This window comes from Carassius carassius, chromosome 10 (genome assembly GCF_963082965.1).
Source record: "Carassius carassius chromosome 10, fCarCar2.1, whole genome shotgun sequence".
NCBI classification, from domain to species: domain Eukaryota; kingdom Metazoa; phylum Chordata; class Actinopteri; order Cypriniformes; family Cyprinidae; genus Carassius; species Carassius carassius.
In genome coordinates, this window is record NC_081764.1 from 25,791,050 (window position 1) to 25,806,217 (window position 15,168).

Consider the following 15,168-nt stretch of genomic DNA (forward strand, 5'->3'; position numbering starts at 1 on the left):
CGGAGCTGTACATATCGGTCTATTTCGGGAACTTTTTGCCCCACATGCACAACAAGTTATTTAGACATTTGCAACAGTTAGTTTTTCCACACATACAGATGGGTTCTATGCAGTATATCTATTTGGCAGTTCCTTAAACTGTTGTTTTCACGCTTGCAAATCACTGGTCACAGACTTGGAGTTTTGACCATATTTTAGCGAAAACAACCTGCCAAAAGTGTAAGCGCAGAAAAATGGAAGTCAGAAGAATGCAGATAATATTTATTTTGCTTTAGCAATGAAGCTGCAGTTTCACAATACTTGAATTACACTGATGAGTAACAGTAAAATGCTGCAAATAATTTTTTCTTACGCTTGAAAAGCGATTTACACCTTCACAAAGCTTTGCGCATGCACATTTAATTTACACTTACAGATGTACACTTCCACAACTCTTACCCTGCGTATGCAAATCTGTTTGGTATTAAATTACCTTCATAGTGCCTTGCTAATTTTGGGGGAGAGTGCCATTTATTGTTAGTGACCAGAGGATCCAAATCATCCATTTTTATGTTTTAATGATTTTTACTCATACACATGATGTCTATTTAAAATAAATTGCAGTGAAAATAACTGTCTTCGCGCATAAACCTCCTCAAACACTCTCTGGATTGATAAGTTAAGCCTCTTACACTAATACACTCGTTGCTGAGCGAGCATAGGATGGCCTCCTCAATAATATACAGAGATTTAATCGCCAGTTGCACATGATGAGGACTGCTATTGTGATCAAGCGGATGTTACACAAATTTACAATGAATTAAAAATAGTATAGAGTGGTTGGGTAGTGTGGATCTTAACACAGTATGTCCAGAGACATTGTGGGAATGTGGGACGTGTCGCTTAGCGATGGGGTTTACCGAATTGAGTTTGAACATGGATCAACAACAGGGAAACGGGTCATTTATATTAATGGGAAGGTGAGAGGTTATAAACTGATTCGTTTTATTTATCATTATGTTATATTAGATATTGTCTTATATTATTTTATAGTGATAATGTATATAATGTAATCGTTATATAATATGTGTGTGTATGGGTGTACAGTGGGTAATCACCCCCTTCAAAATAATCACATTTTGTTGCTTTACAGCCTGAAATAAAGACAAACACAGTTTTTGATTTATATATAGCCTATATATATATATATATATATATATATATATATATATATATATATATATATATATATATATATTACATTATATAGAGATGAATAAGATAATATGAAATAATTATGTTAAGTTTCATCAACTTTTTAAGGAGGTGTTGAGGAGGGATTGGATGTTCAAACTGGTGGGCAAAGAAACGTTCCCTGTTGGGAGCACAGATACAAAAGCTACCATAAGTATTGAGGCAATCACTGGGTTTTCCTATGAGTACACACTGGAAATCAACGGAAAAAGTCTCCAAACATTTTTGGACAACCGATCAAAAATGTCAAGAACATGGGTGCTGAAACTGGGTGGTGCTGATTACAGGATAGTTTTAGGTAAGTGACACCCCTCTTGATTTATAAGGGGGAAAAAAGTTCTTTCAGTTTCTTTCAAGGCTTTACTCTTCATGTGTTAATTTCTAACAATACTGTAAGAAGAGAATGACTAGTTTAGGGGATTTCAAATTCGAATCCGGGGTCAGCAGAAAAATTCAAAAAGTTAAGATAATTAACACAACTATTAGCAAACTAGGTTATTTTTTTCTGTTCCACTAGAGAAAGACACTATGGATGTGTGGTGCAATGGACAAAAAATGGAGACTATGGTGAGAACTTTTAATACTGCAGTTCATACTAACACAGGCATTAAGGTGTATGAAAGATCCACTTTGGTCCATTGTTTATTTAAGTCTGAGTCAAGTCGGTTAATGGTGTAGTTGTGTGGCCACTGTGGAAAAACATAACACCATTTTGTTCATATCACATTGTTTCTCATGACTGGTGCTTGTTTTAGTAATAGGCCTATGTTTACACTGATTTCTTTGTGCAGGGGGAGTTTACAGAAGATGGAAGCGAGACACACTTTACAGTGGAAAAGAAGGAATGCTGCATTAAAGCAACAAGTAGTGGAAGGAAACGAAATGGAATAGTTCATTCCCTGCTGGTGGATGGAATCAGGATAGAAGAGGCCATTGAGTAAAATACTGTAGATGCTTACAGAATTCAGCTGTGCAAGACATTTAGTAACAGAATTATCAGAATTAGATACAGATGTTTTTTTACTAGGGTAGAATGGGGTAAAATGCCCCCCAGAAGATGACCCCTGACCAGCACATTTATTGAATGACTTGGATGTTCATAATCTGAAAATCAACATTTGTAAGATTTAGTCAGTCAAAACAGTACTGAGGTTAACTGATCTTATTTTGTGTCACAGTAATCTAGGATATTGTATTATGCTGAATATCTAAGGTGTTTGTGTCTATTTGTTAATAAGAGATTTGTGGACACATAAATGTGTCAGATTTGTGGATTAAAAGACATTGTTTTTATACTGAAAGGATAAAATTAGGCCCTTGAGCTAAATGCCCACCCTGGAATGGAGACAAAAGGCTTCGAGTTTACTTAGTTGTTATTTTTTAATTAAAAAATTGCAATAAATAATGGGGTTAATATTCAATAAATCCATCAGTTAGATGTACCTTTTAGGCATCTTCAATAGTCATTAAAACCTATACTATAAATTGACTGAAATCATTTCAAATTAGAAGTCATAGTATTGCTGCTATGATGTAACCTAAATTGAAATATTGCCAATATACATAGGTCTATATGTTCATATGTCTGTATATAAGTCATAGAATAAATTTACCTTTCAGATGAATCTTGTTTAATGGGATTCTGCTTTGTCTATCATCGGATATTAAATAATTATGAACAAAATTTTCAAAATACACATTTAATTAGAATAGTTTTATATATAGATTTGTATATATATATATATATATATATATATATATATATATATATATATATATATATATATATATATATATATATATATATATGTGTGTGTGTGTGTGTGTGTGTGTGTGTGTGTGTGTGTGTGTGTGTGTGTGTGTGTATATATATATATATATATATATATATATATATATGAAGTGTGATTAATATAGTCTAAAATACTAAACCATATATATGGTACACACAAAGACACACACATTCATTTCTTTAAATATCACATTGGCTGGTGTGAATATGAAAAAATGTATATTCTAAATGTGCTACAATAAAATAAAATGCACATTACATGCCTCTTTCCTTTGTCTTACCTTGTCAGTTCACCAGTAAAAATGTATATGTTTAAACTTTATTGTTTATCATAAGACTCTGATGTCCTATCTGAGAGTGTGTCAAAGACCTGTGCCAGCAATTCATTAAAATCGTTTACAGGGCCCAGTAATCAGACTCCTTGTACTCAAAGATCCTACCTTTTAGCGCCCCCATCCAGTGTGTGGCGACTTGTATGCGTTTTAGTAACAAAAGACTGCGCAGAACAAACGCAGCTACGACCTGGACGACGGCTCCCAAGCTCCGACGTTTTTCCAGTAGGAAACGTCCAAAGAAAGGAGCAGGCGCAATGATGTTTGAGAGGATACAGACGGGACGGACCTCAGTGCGGGAGGAAAGGGAATGCACCCATCTTTGCGGATAAAACAAGAGAGATATCCGAAAAGCTTCCCTGCGATAGCATCTCGTTGAAGTTGACATACATGAATAGTTTTGAGGTTTTGCATCGAGACCGCAGAAAGTAGTTTAGTGGTTGAAATGTCAGCATGAGCCGAAGTGAACAACAGCAGGGAGCGAGTTGACTGTGCTTGGATCAAAGCAGACACACCGCGTCCAGCTCGTTTGCGCGAACTCTAGTTTCTAGCCGAGTTTTAATTTGAATGATTTATTTTCTTCTCCCTTTTGGCGCTGAAACTGGGCAGTGTGTATGAAGCACACAGCCAGAGGCGACCATGTGGACCCTTCTCGCCTCGGACTGACCTGAGGTGACCTTCTCTCGCCTGTTATAGCCGTAATGACGATGCTTGATTTAGGGAAGCTCCTGTGTTTTTATGCTGCATTTATGAGGATATGGGGCATATGACTGTATCCTTTCATTTCAGATTCGGACAGCTGCAGACCTCCCTCCAGCGTCTGGACTTCTGTTGTAATACACATACTAAAATATCACATGCACTGATATCAAAGCCGCTGCTACATGTCAGTTCGTCTCGCGTTAAGTGGTGTAATGCTCAATCTTTTAAGTTTTTAGATTTTTTGTGATTTCATCCTATATAACCAGTTTAACTTTGGGAATATTTGTAGTTTTTTGTTCTGAACAAAATCGTTGGAGCTGACTAAAACCTCATGTGGACATCTGACCTCCCTCCTGTGTTTACGTGTTTGCAGCATTTCAGTATATCCCTAAATCATCAGCAAACACTATTTAGATAATTGCATATCGGGCTCTATTGGAAGAGATCATACTGCAAACATGAATTATCAGCAACACCTGGCAAACTCAACCGCGATCAGATCTGAGATTCAGAGGTTCGAGTCCGTCCATCCGAACATCTACTCGATCTACGAGCTGCTGGAGCGCGTGGAGGATCCGCTGCTGCAAAATCAGATCCGAGAGCACGTCATTGCCATTGAAGGTAAGGATGTTTAAAATATCTTTCAGAGAGGTTTCAGATTTTTTAAAATCTTATTGTCATCTTATTTATTTAGCTTTTCGTTTAGTTGGTGAGTAATGCCAGGTTTGGCGTAAGCTCTGGTTGCTATAATTAAAATGGAATGGGACGTCAAACCTATCATTATAGTATGACACTTCAATAAGTGCATGTTCACCCCCAGTGTCACTACAAAAATACATAATTAGGTTTATATTAACTAATAAATAATTGCATTACAAATCATGCTGCTCCAAGAGATGATAGTTCTCTTTCTTCTCATGAGTATGGCTCTTTTGAATCTCAGAAAAAAAATCGTACATTTGGCTTCTAAAGATGATCTTTTATTCCCCAATTGTTTTATTGGTTGTTATAGTTTACTTCTGGTTATATTTGTTCTTTAAACCATTTCCTTGTCCTTGACAAGGTTTCAGATTTAGTCATAGTGTAATTGTGAGAGGCTTGAGTCAAACTTTAAACAGATGTTTTTAAAAAGCTCATTTGGTTTTAGTCATCCATATCTTTGCCAGGTAGAGGCCATATTTGATTTTTCACTATAGGAAACTGTTAGGTATAAATTTACAGTCAGTTGCGACTGCTAATCACAGCCTCATTGTCATTCATGAAAATTAAATGTCATCTTCTCTGAATAAGCTCTATACTGTAATATGAAATTGTTGATGGTTATGTTTGTGGAGGACTGAATGTGATACAAGTTTTGATGTATGGGTTGCCTGAAGGGAGTTTTGGCAGTGTGTTGGGAGGGTCGTTCTCACAGTCTGTGAGGTAGCAAAATGCTATTTACACTAACTGCCATCAGTTTTAGCAGCAGGTTAAATAATATCAAAACGAGAAGCTGTATTGTGTGTTTGAAATGAAACTGTTTTCCACTAAATTGCAGTGAATTTTTTCTTAATGAGTGGGTGCTGTGCACGGCTCTGTGTGTGGTCAGTGACAGGTCTGTGTCAGAGCCGAGTTGATATATGATTCTTAGACCCCTTGCAATGAAAGTAAAATGCAGGCTGTGTTTGAAATGGTTCTTGACTTGCTGAGACATGCACATGACCTAGACAAACCTGTCACTACCACAAACACACCCCCTTTACAGACCCCAGCCTGTCTAATTCCTGAAAACCAAGACAGAGTACTTAAAGGATGTTCACTTTCAGAATAAGAATGTCCTGATCATTTACTCACCCCCATGTCATCCAAGATGTTTATGTCTTTCTTTCTTCAGTTACGACGAAAGTAAGGTTTTTGAGGAAAACATTCCAGGATTTTTCTACATATAATGAACTTCAATGTTGGCCGATGGACTGAAGGTCCAAATTGCAGTTTCATTACTTCAAAGGGCTCTACACAATCATAGCTGATGAATACCGGTCTTATCTAACGGAACAATTGGTAATTTTCTTTTTTTTTTTTAAGTATATACTTTTTAACCACAAATTTTTGTCTTGCACAAGGTGGACTTCATGCATTACACAGTCACATTTGAAAGGTCAGAAGGAAACGTGCATAAAAAAGTCAGATGCCCTTTACAAAAAAAAAAAAAAAAAGGTACCGTATTTTCCGGACTATAAGTCGCACTTTTTTTTCATAGTTTGGCTGGTCCTGCGACTTATAGTCAGGTGCGACTTATTTATCAAAATTAATTTGACATGAACCAAGAGAAATGAACTAAGAGACATGAACCAAGAGAAAACATTACCGTCTACAGCCGCAAGAGGGCGCTCTATGCTGCTCAGTGCTCCTGTAGCCTATACTGAGCAGCTTATAGCGCCCTCCCGCGGCTGTAGACGGTAATGTTTTCTCTTGGTTCTTGGTTCTAAATAAATGCGACTTATAGTCCAGTGCGACTTAAATGTTTTTTTCCTCATCATGACGTATTTTTGGACTGGTGCGACTTATAGTCCGAAAAATACGGTAATACAACAGTCGGATGATTTTTACGTTGGAGGAGAAACTTTTTTTACCCTACCCCACCTTTTTGAACCGGAGTACACAAATGAAGAGCTAACTGCATATGACATTTCCAATGGGATTACGTAATGTGGGAATTTGCAGACGTGCATAGCGAAGCTAGTATAAGATGTGCATTTGTGGTTACGAAGTATATACATTTTTATTTTTTAGAAGATGACTGATCGTTTCACTAGAGAAGAGCCTTATTTATCTGCTGGGATTGTGTTAAACCCTTTGAAGCTGCATTGAAACTGCAGTTTGGACCTTCAACCCATTGCCAATATTTAAGTCCATTATATGGAGAAAAATCCTGGACTGTTTTCCTCAAAAACCTTAATTTCTTTGCAACTGAAGACAGAAAGACATGCACATCATGGATGTGAGTGAATTCTGGAAGTGAACTAATTCTTTAAAAGTAGAATTGGAATAAACAGTTTACTTGCTTAGTGGAATCAATTCATGGTGAATCTTTTAAAATCTTTTGTATAGTTACTTAAAATCCTTTAAATTTGTTACAGTATGTGGTCATGAGTCAAAGTTGGCATTCTAAAAGCAGAACTTGGTAGTAGTTGTCTTTTTTTTTTTTTTTTTTTTGGCCAAAACGTAATGATTGACTTCTGCACTGCAGTGTTTTATTATTCATGTCAGCTAAGTGATAACTTGCAAAGTGCTGTCATTAGCTATGTGGTGAATTTAATTTCACAATATCCCAAAAATAATTTTCAGAAAAATCAGCATTTAGGATGTTGGTGTAAAAGTATTTAATTGTGAATTAAATGTTGACTTTTTAATGCCACTTTCATTAACTTCTCGCTGACCTCCCAGTTTAACAGATGGCAAAACGGAGCTGAAAACCAATACTTAACACACCCTGTGATCAGAAGTGAGTCGGTCTTCAGATATTATAGTACTGGTGTAGCATTTACACTGGTGTGCACAGTAGTCACTTTACTTAATTTTACAGTAACAGGGGCGGGTTGCTTTGAGCCTAAGCAGATCACTGTCTGTGCAGAGCATGTTTGTGATCTCAGAGACACGCATCTGGGCGACATGTCCTCTAACCTCTCTGTTTCTTGCATAAAGGGCATGACATTTATAAGAATGAAAACTGTAGCTTTTGCATGGAAAAGAAGGTTCTTGTGAATGTATGTGTCTGCTCGATAAAACGGACCTTCTGAGAATGTAAAATTCAGAAAACTTATGCACAATCATTTACAGGGATATGTATTAAAGTAAATGAAGGTTGGTTTGATTTCATATTGATTTCAGCAATGAAATTAAATTGTTCAAATTGTTTTTTTTTCTCCTTTGCTTTTCCTGGCTTGGCAAACAAAAAAAGTGTTCAGATTATTTTTTTTATTTCACTTCTGTAGCAGTTCAGTTGTTACACAAATAATTTCTTATAACAAATTGATCAATTTGATATCAAAACTTCAAAAAGGAGTCTTGGCACCTCTTTTTCCGAATGCTGGATTTCTAGTCTATGTCTAGATAAATTAAATATTTTGGCCACTGGTGTACTTGGTCCTGTAATTGCTGTTTTCAGATACCCCCCGCCCCACCATTTTGACAATAAATGTAGCTGAAAAAGCCAAAAAATAGCATAATAAAAATTGAGTTTCATTTGATGTCATAGTTCTGTTGCTTATTGTAAGCTTATTGTATTTCTGGTAAAACTCTGTCAAAAGCCTCTCACTAAAAGTGTCCATTTTTGAAAGGTAGGACAGGTTGCTTCATGGGACTGTTAGCCCTGAAATGTCTGGCAGCTCTGTTGGACGGGATCATTGTGCCAAGGTAATGGCGCTATGCAACGTACCCCTTCCAAATGAGAGGTCACAACATCACGCAGCCCTCCCATCTAATCTGTCTGCTGGGCACCATTAGGGAGATGCAGTCGTGATGCATACTGATGGAGCGTACTGAGGAGCATGTGTCACCCCACGGTATGACCGCAACAGAGCTGTACCGGATATCGAACGCATCCGTCTTTTAAAATTCCATCTCACGTCCTATTGCTGCGTCATAATCCGCTTTTATGGCCAGTCTGCCTGATGCATTAAACATTTTGGCCATCTCTTCGGCGTTTCTCAAAGCTGTCAGCCTCTGTGGTCAGCATTTTGCTTAAATTGCACTGAGCATTTGGTGTAGTAGAATGCTAACCAGAGGAATGGCTGCAAGGAGACCATATATCTGTTTATATTTAATTAGGAGGCCCTGAAGCACGGCCGTGGAGCCTGAGGCCAGGAGAGAGGAACAGGGCAGCATATGCGGGTGCCATATGCTGAAGAGCCTGCAAAGTCTAGACTGGGTTCAGGGATTAACAAGCTGCCAGTACAGTTGAATTAAATGGCTCAGTAGGGTTCTGAACACAAACAATAAAGTGGCATATTAGGGGCAGTAACTGTCTCTTCTAGTTGTGAGAGTAAGGAGATTGCAGATTGCTTGAGATTCATTGGTTCCCACACAGTTTTTTTTCGAGGCCTTTATTTGCTGTTCCCAAAACCAAAATGGTACAACATTTGGGGTTTTGATTCTCAACAGTGGCTGAGACGACAAAACATCAATAGCATGATAGGTCATTCCCAAAGGAGTTTTTTTTCCCCTTTGGCAGTAAAAGAAGGCAGTAGTAGCTATTCTAAAGGCCCTATTTACTCACAGCAAAGTTATTTTTTTGTTATTCGCTTAGGGATAAAAAGAAGTTTGAAATACCCGAGCAGCGATATGCTGTTAATGTACTTTCTGAACATCCAGCTTTACAGTATTAACTGTTAAAAAACAGTGCCAGTGTCACTTTCAATTAGACTTAGACTTAACTTTAGTTTCTACTAATGAGCTTTCCAATGTGTTAATGTTTTTTTTTTTTATTGCGTCTGACCTTAACAGACTGAACAGAAGAAATGAACCAAAATGATTACCATGTCAAAGAAAGTGGAGCCGCAGTACAGTTGGAGAACTCCCAAACAAAATTCGTTTTTTGGTCTTATTTTGTTCACAATGTCACACCAGTTCTTCAGTTTCACTTTGTGTATTGGGGGCTTAGTAGATTGCTTTATCTTCACTGGTTCCCACATAATTTTATCTAAGACCTGCTGTTTGAAGGCATTCATTTTTTATACTGCTTTCAAAACCATGATCTTCTGGGGTTCTGATTCTTCAACCGTGAGTGGGACAAAAAATCAGTAGCACGATGGGTCAGTCCCAAGGGCCTTTTTTTTTCTTTTGCGGTGGTAGAAGGCAATAGAGGAAGTTCTAAGTCTCTACTAAGTCACTTTCAAAGGAAAAAGATGAAACAGTGCCACAGGCAAAGCTGTAAAGAGTCTCCAGTCGAGATCGCCTCTCTCTCCCCATCCCTTTCCCTCACACTCCCTCGTTTTATCATTCTCTTTCTCGGTGTGGGTGGTGAGCGAGCAAAAGTTCTCTGCTGAATAGCGATTTTGTTCTTTCCAGTCTAAAGCGAAAACAACACCCTCATCTCTCTCTTGCTGCTTTTATCTCTTCACATTGTCATCCTTTCAGCAGACCTGTGCACCCGTGCCCTATGACAAATGTGTTGGGTGATTCAGAATCGTTGTCTCATTCCTGTTTGAGCCTTGCATTTGTTACTGCATTCTTCTCAGATAATAGACCAGATGCCAGATAATCCGAAAGATCAAAATGCCGGAACTTAAAAGACAGGCTAAATGACAAGATCTTCAAGTGTTGTTACATGTAATGAGTAACTCCACTGTCATTTGCTTCATTATCCAGAAAAAAGGCAGACAGTTTTGTTGTTCAAAGTTATTCTGTGTGTATCTTTGTGAAACTGGAAGTGGAAAATATTCGCCTCTAACTATGTGGCATTTTGAGCAGTAATGGGAAACTCTTTTAGCCTATCCTCCTCATATAGACTAACCTAGTTCTCAGAGGACATTTGACACTTGAGGAAGTGTCAGGTGTTACAGCGTTGCTGATTAAAAGAGTTGTGTTGGATTGTTTAAAACTGATGTATTCTTATGAGCTGGGGGAAGATCCACCTGTTTGTCCAGTTTGGTGGGGAATTCCATCAGCAGGCCATCTAGATGGAAGTCACTTGGTTCCTCTTGTTTTTAACATATAATGTGATTATGCTGATCACCAAATTTTGGTTCCACCTTGCTGCAGACAAAGGAAAAAGTATGTTAATTGTATGTCCACTATGGATTGCACTAATCAAAATTGGTTCAGTGACATGTAACACTTTTTTTTCTGTTCTTTTTTTTCTTTTCTTATATGTGTATGGCTGTATAAATTTGGTCAGAAATACATGAAAATGCAATTCTTACAATACATCCAGTGACTTGAATTGTAATTAAAAACACTTACATCATATGATGTGATGCAAATGTTGCAAAGCCTTGTTAAAAAAAATACATTTTTAAAGGAAAATAGTAGTTTAGTGTGATCTTCCATTATTGTATCTTACTATTATTTTAACAAAATCACTTCACTATTAATATTTGAAGAAATGTTCTGTGCCATAGCAAAATAATGTGGAGCAACCAACATGCAGAAAAGATATAAAACAGGAAATGATGTGATAGATATGACCCCTGCAACGCCCACCAGACTGTGTAATTCTTTTAAAATATAGGCTAATTTGACTTATGACAAGGTAAGTTAAAATGTTTTGAGATGCAGCTCCCCAAAAATAACACACACAATACATTTTTTAATTTTTAAAATAATTATAATAATAAAAGGCAACACCATATTACAAACTCCAACAATATCTAACATTATAAAAAATAAAATTAAAACTTTGTTTTTAATGAAGATTAAAACCTTATTTAAAGACGTTCTTAGACATTACGAAGATACGAGCAGGACCAATAAGCAGTGTTTGATCAGAGGACACTGGTGATGTAATGCCTCTAGAGACACAGGGCTTTGTTGTCATTTTGTCCTCTGCATGCTTACGCACTGGGTTGGGTTTGTATCTTTTGACAGAAGAGCAGCTTACCCAGAGAGCTAAAGCTGTATTCTCTTTGTAATACCACACCATGTGATTTACCTGTTTAATGAGGCCATCCTTAAAAATATTTTGGTTTGCAGTAACAGTAATTAAAAAAAAAAAAAAAAGGTCGGTAAGTCGGTCTAAATGTTTTTTTTTCAAGTTTCAATGTAAAAAAAAAAAGTAAATTTTTGTGATGGTGATGACGTCGGTATGAATTTAAACAAATTAGCATATCGTGACGCCACTGACTGGGTCTTCAACCCGTGCCTTCGGGCGCATCATTGCAAACCTCATTTTGATGCAGGCTATATAGACCACAACCAAATTTAAATCTTTGTCAAAACATGTTTATTGCATGAATTTCAGGTGAGAAAAAATGAGGTACTGTTATACTTGCATCCACCGCTACGTGTCAATGCAACCTACAAATGAGAGAACGTTTACTTTGCTTTCTTGGGTTGTCACTTATGTGAAAAAAAATTCTGTTTGATTTGAGTGACGAGTGTTCATTGAATCGATTTTAAAATCGATTTTGCATGTCTAAAGTTTTATATGGCAAATAACACCAAATATAGGTAAATCCACGGACAACAGGCAGGAGGAATGTAAAGATTCAATATATTGGTAAAGACCAATATTTCTGATGATTTATTGGCGTGAAGTTATGTGCAAAATGACAAACAGGAGTGCAACATTTTCAAAAAACAATAAGCAGAGTGGACTGCTATAATGCAAAACATTTACTGCAGGCTTCAACATGGCTCTGTTTAAGATTAAATTTCAACAACAACAAAAAAAAATCGCATAGGCGATTTTCTTAGGCTATCAAAAAAAATATTTTTTCAAATATTTGTCGAATTTAAAATATAAATCCACATTCGAATGCGCATATGAATTTTAGGTGTGCATTAAGGAAGCTGCCTTATGAGCCCCGTTACGTGTTCCATTCCATCTCGCGGCGCGCACAGCTGTGTCTACACAACTTTCAAAGGCAGACAAGCTCGACACGCAGTATCTGCTTTCTCATCTTTCACCTCGTGTACGCGCACGAGATGCGATGACAATATATGTGTCATTGCATTATAAGGTTATGTTAGCCTATCCAGTTGAAGCCACTTAAAAAAAAATAAAAAAAAATCAATGTGGAGAAGATCTTGTTTACATAAAAACTGAAACCAAGCCGTTCACACAGAACAAATATTTCGCGCATCTCGTGTTTTTAAATGAAAAAAATGTATCCTGTGTGACTGGTTTTCCGCCCTTTTTTCATTTATTTAACAATGAATGCATACATGATGCTGTTTAGTTTATAGTTCTTTAAGCAACTTAATTAATAATAATTGGTTCATAAACATTATTTTAAATATTGTTTTTTTCACAGTCATGTATTCTAATGCTTTGAATAAACATGCAGTAATATTTTGCTCGATGCGCTATCTTGAGCCTCAGAAGAGAAGCAAAAAGCTTTTCTTCACCCTAACTGAAATTATGCATTTAAAATTCGAATACAATTCGAATTTTGATCATATTTAAGTAAAAAATTCGAATTTAGTTTTTTCAGCTATTTTGACAGCCCTAGGCGATTCAAGCCCAAAACTGTATGAGACTGAATACCGGCTGAATTCACATTTCTGTTGTAAAAAGAGAAACATTGGGCAGAAGTATTATTTGCTGTTATGCGTGTTTGTCCGAAGCTGCAGTTGCTGTGTGACGCCTGTTCAAAAAAAAAAAACCTGGACGCGCTCCGAGAAAAGGTCGTTAAAATCATTTTCTTATTTTCGTTTTCGAAACTTGTGTTGGTTGATTCGTGCTTGATTCGTGCAATAGATTTTCGAACATAAAGTGACAGTCGACACGGTCACGGTTACGGCAAACAAGAATATTTTTAAGGATGGCCTGACTTCATGTGCTGATGCAATTGCTTAGTTCCCTTGTCCTCTTCCTTTTTTATTGGACTTGAATGGTTGTAAATCTCTGTATATTTCCCAGATGTCATTAGCATGTTGTTTTGACATGACCTCATTTGAAAGTCAGTGATTTAGATCTTGCTGTGTCAGTGTGGTGCAGTGTTTTTTGGGCAAGTATGCCATCAGGGATGTTGGAATAGCTCCAAACAGACACCACTGCAGCCAGGATCCCCCGTGACTGTAGGGGACGTGACCCTATTAAGGCCACGTACATTATATACTTACTACTGTTCACATGTTTGGAATCACTTAGGGCTGCAACAAACTATTTTGGTTACTACCATAACTTCTGCCATAAATCTTTTACTGTTTAACTAAAAAAATCATAAAATAAAATAAAAATGATTTGCTTACAGATGAGAATCTAGAAATGTTTTCTTCATTCAGCAGACTTAAGTTGAATGCATCTGTATGAACAACTGCATTCAGGTAACCACAGCGACAGTATCAATAAAGATGATGTGCATAACACCAGGAAGTTTTATCATATCTGTAAGTATAATTCATAAATATATATATATGTGTTTGTGTATTTATTTTATTTTATTTTTTAGTAGAAGTAGAAACACTAGAAACACACTGAACTTGATATAAAAAGCCTTAACTGAATTTTCTGTGCTCAGAACAGATCCTTTTAATTCATGGACTGTACCCAGCCAGGGAAAAGAAAGTAAGCCACTTTTCAAAGGTAAAATATAAAATAGGTTAAAGAAACATCTAGAACAGAAGTCAAATACGAACACTGTTCTCCATGTTTGTCCAGTCTGGTCAGCAGTTCTTTAATTATTTAGAGCGGTTTATATTAAATATTAATCAAAATTGTTGTGTTTATTTAATCAAATATTAAGTATTTACACATTTGGAACACAGGTGGGTTTAAATGGCACAGAAGTAGCCCACTCTGGAGCTTCTATGTAATTTTATAACTAAACGTATATCATAAGTATTTGAGATTTTAGATTACATTTTGATGAACCCTCAGCTTTATTGGGAAGCTGTTCACATATCTAGAAGAAAGCATAACAATTTGATTTGGTTGAGTTTAATAGGGTCACTTCCCCCTCAGCACAAAGGTTGAAAAAGCTTGTTTGTATGACTGGAGGAAGGACTCTGTGTTTCTGTATTTAAAGATTCAGTCAGAGCTTGAGCACAGCAGAAGTAACATTCTCATTCTCCTGATATTGCTCATCTTACTGATCAGGGGACAGACACCAAGCAAAACAACAGCGGATATGATTCAGATCTCAGGGAGGCAAAAATAGCCTCCTGAGCCGTGGCCTTCCTGCTGCTCACAGTGCTGCTTCCCCCCATTAATGTCTTCAGGGGTGTGATGTCACTTCCCCAGCATTGATCGCTCTGTTGTGGGTCGAGTGAATGTCCTCCAGCTGCAACCTGTCCCAGTGGCTTTGCTGTCAGTCACTTTGTCTTAAGTCACATTATGATAATACGTCTAAATGAACGTCTTTCTTTTAGCTATATCATGTTCAAGAAGAGTTCAAATTAAATAGGGTTTGGTATCGTGCTCGATACTTTTTAAGCACTGACCGAAATGCCTTGATACCATTGAGT

At 36.9% G+C, this 15,168-nt stretch overlaps 2 protein-coding genes across 3 annotated transcripts in view; both read left to right on the forward strand.

The window, feature by feature from the left end:
• Positions 1–688: 688 nt before the first annotated feature.
• LOC132151344 (fas apoptotic inhibitory molecule 1-like) lies at positions 689–2,858 on the forward strand. Its single transcript, XM_059559441.1, has 4 exons — positions 689–959; positions 1,303–1,531; positions 1,751–1,800; positions 2,025–2,858. Exons 1-4 carry the CDS (start codon positions 846–848, stop codon positions 2,172–2,174), a joined length of 543 nt encoding a protein of 180 aa, XP_059415424.1. The 5' UTR covers positions 689–845; the 3' UTR covers positions 2,175–2,858.
• A 720-nt stretch (positions 2,859–3,578) lies between these two features.
• LOC132152012 (arf-GAP with GTPase, ANK repeat and PH domain-containing protein 1) overlaps positions 3,579–15,168 on the forward strand; it is a 182,629-nt gene continuing 171,039 nt past the window's right edge. Inside the window, exons 1-2 of one of the 2 annotated variants that reach the window (XM_059560630.1) lie at positions 3,579–4,029; positions 4,147–4,680. In XM_059560630.1, coding sequence (XP_059416613.1) covers positions 4,518–4,680 — 163 coding nt within the window. In that variant the 5' untranslated portion in view covers positions 3,579–4,029; positions 4,147–4,517. Of the gene's footprint in view, positions 4,681–15,168 lie in introns of both variants that reach the window. The other variant, XM_059560631.1, reaches the window with a different exon arrangement.

Bases quoted from the DNA above. Each gene is read 5' to 3' on its own strand.
- LOC132151344 (XM_059559441.1), top strand. From the start codon at position 846: ATGTCCAGAGACATTGTGGGAATGTGGGACGTGTCGCTTAGCGATGGG. The intron at 960-1,302 runs GTGAGAGGTTAT...CAACTTTTTAAG, and splicing joins TCATTTATATTAATGGGAAG to GAGGTGTTGAGGAGGGATTG. The intron at 1,532-1,750 runs GTAAGTGACACC...CTGTTCCACTAG, and splicing joins TGATTACAGGATAGTTTTAG to AGAAAGACACTATGGATGTG.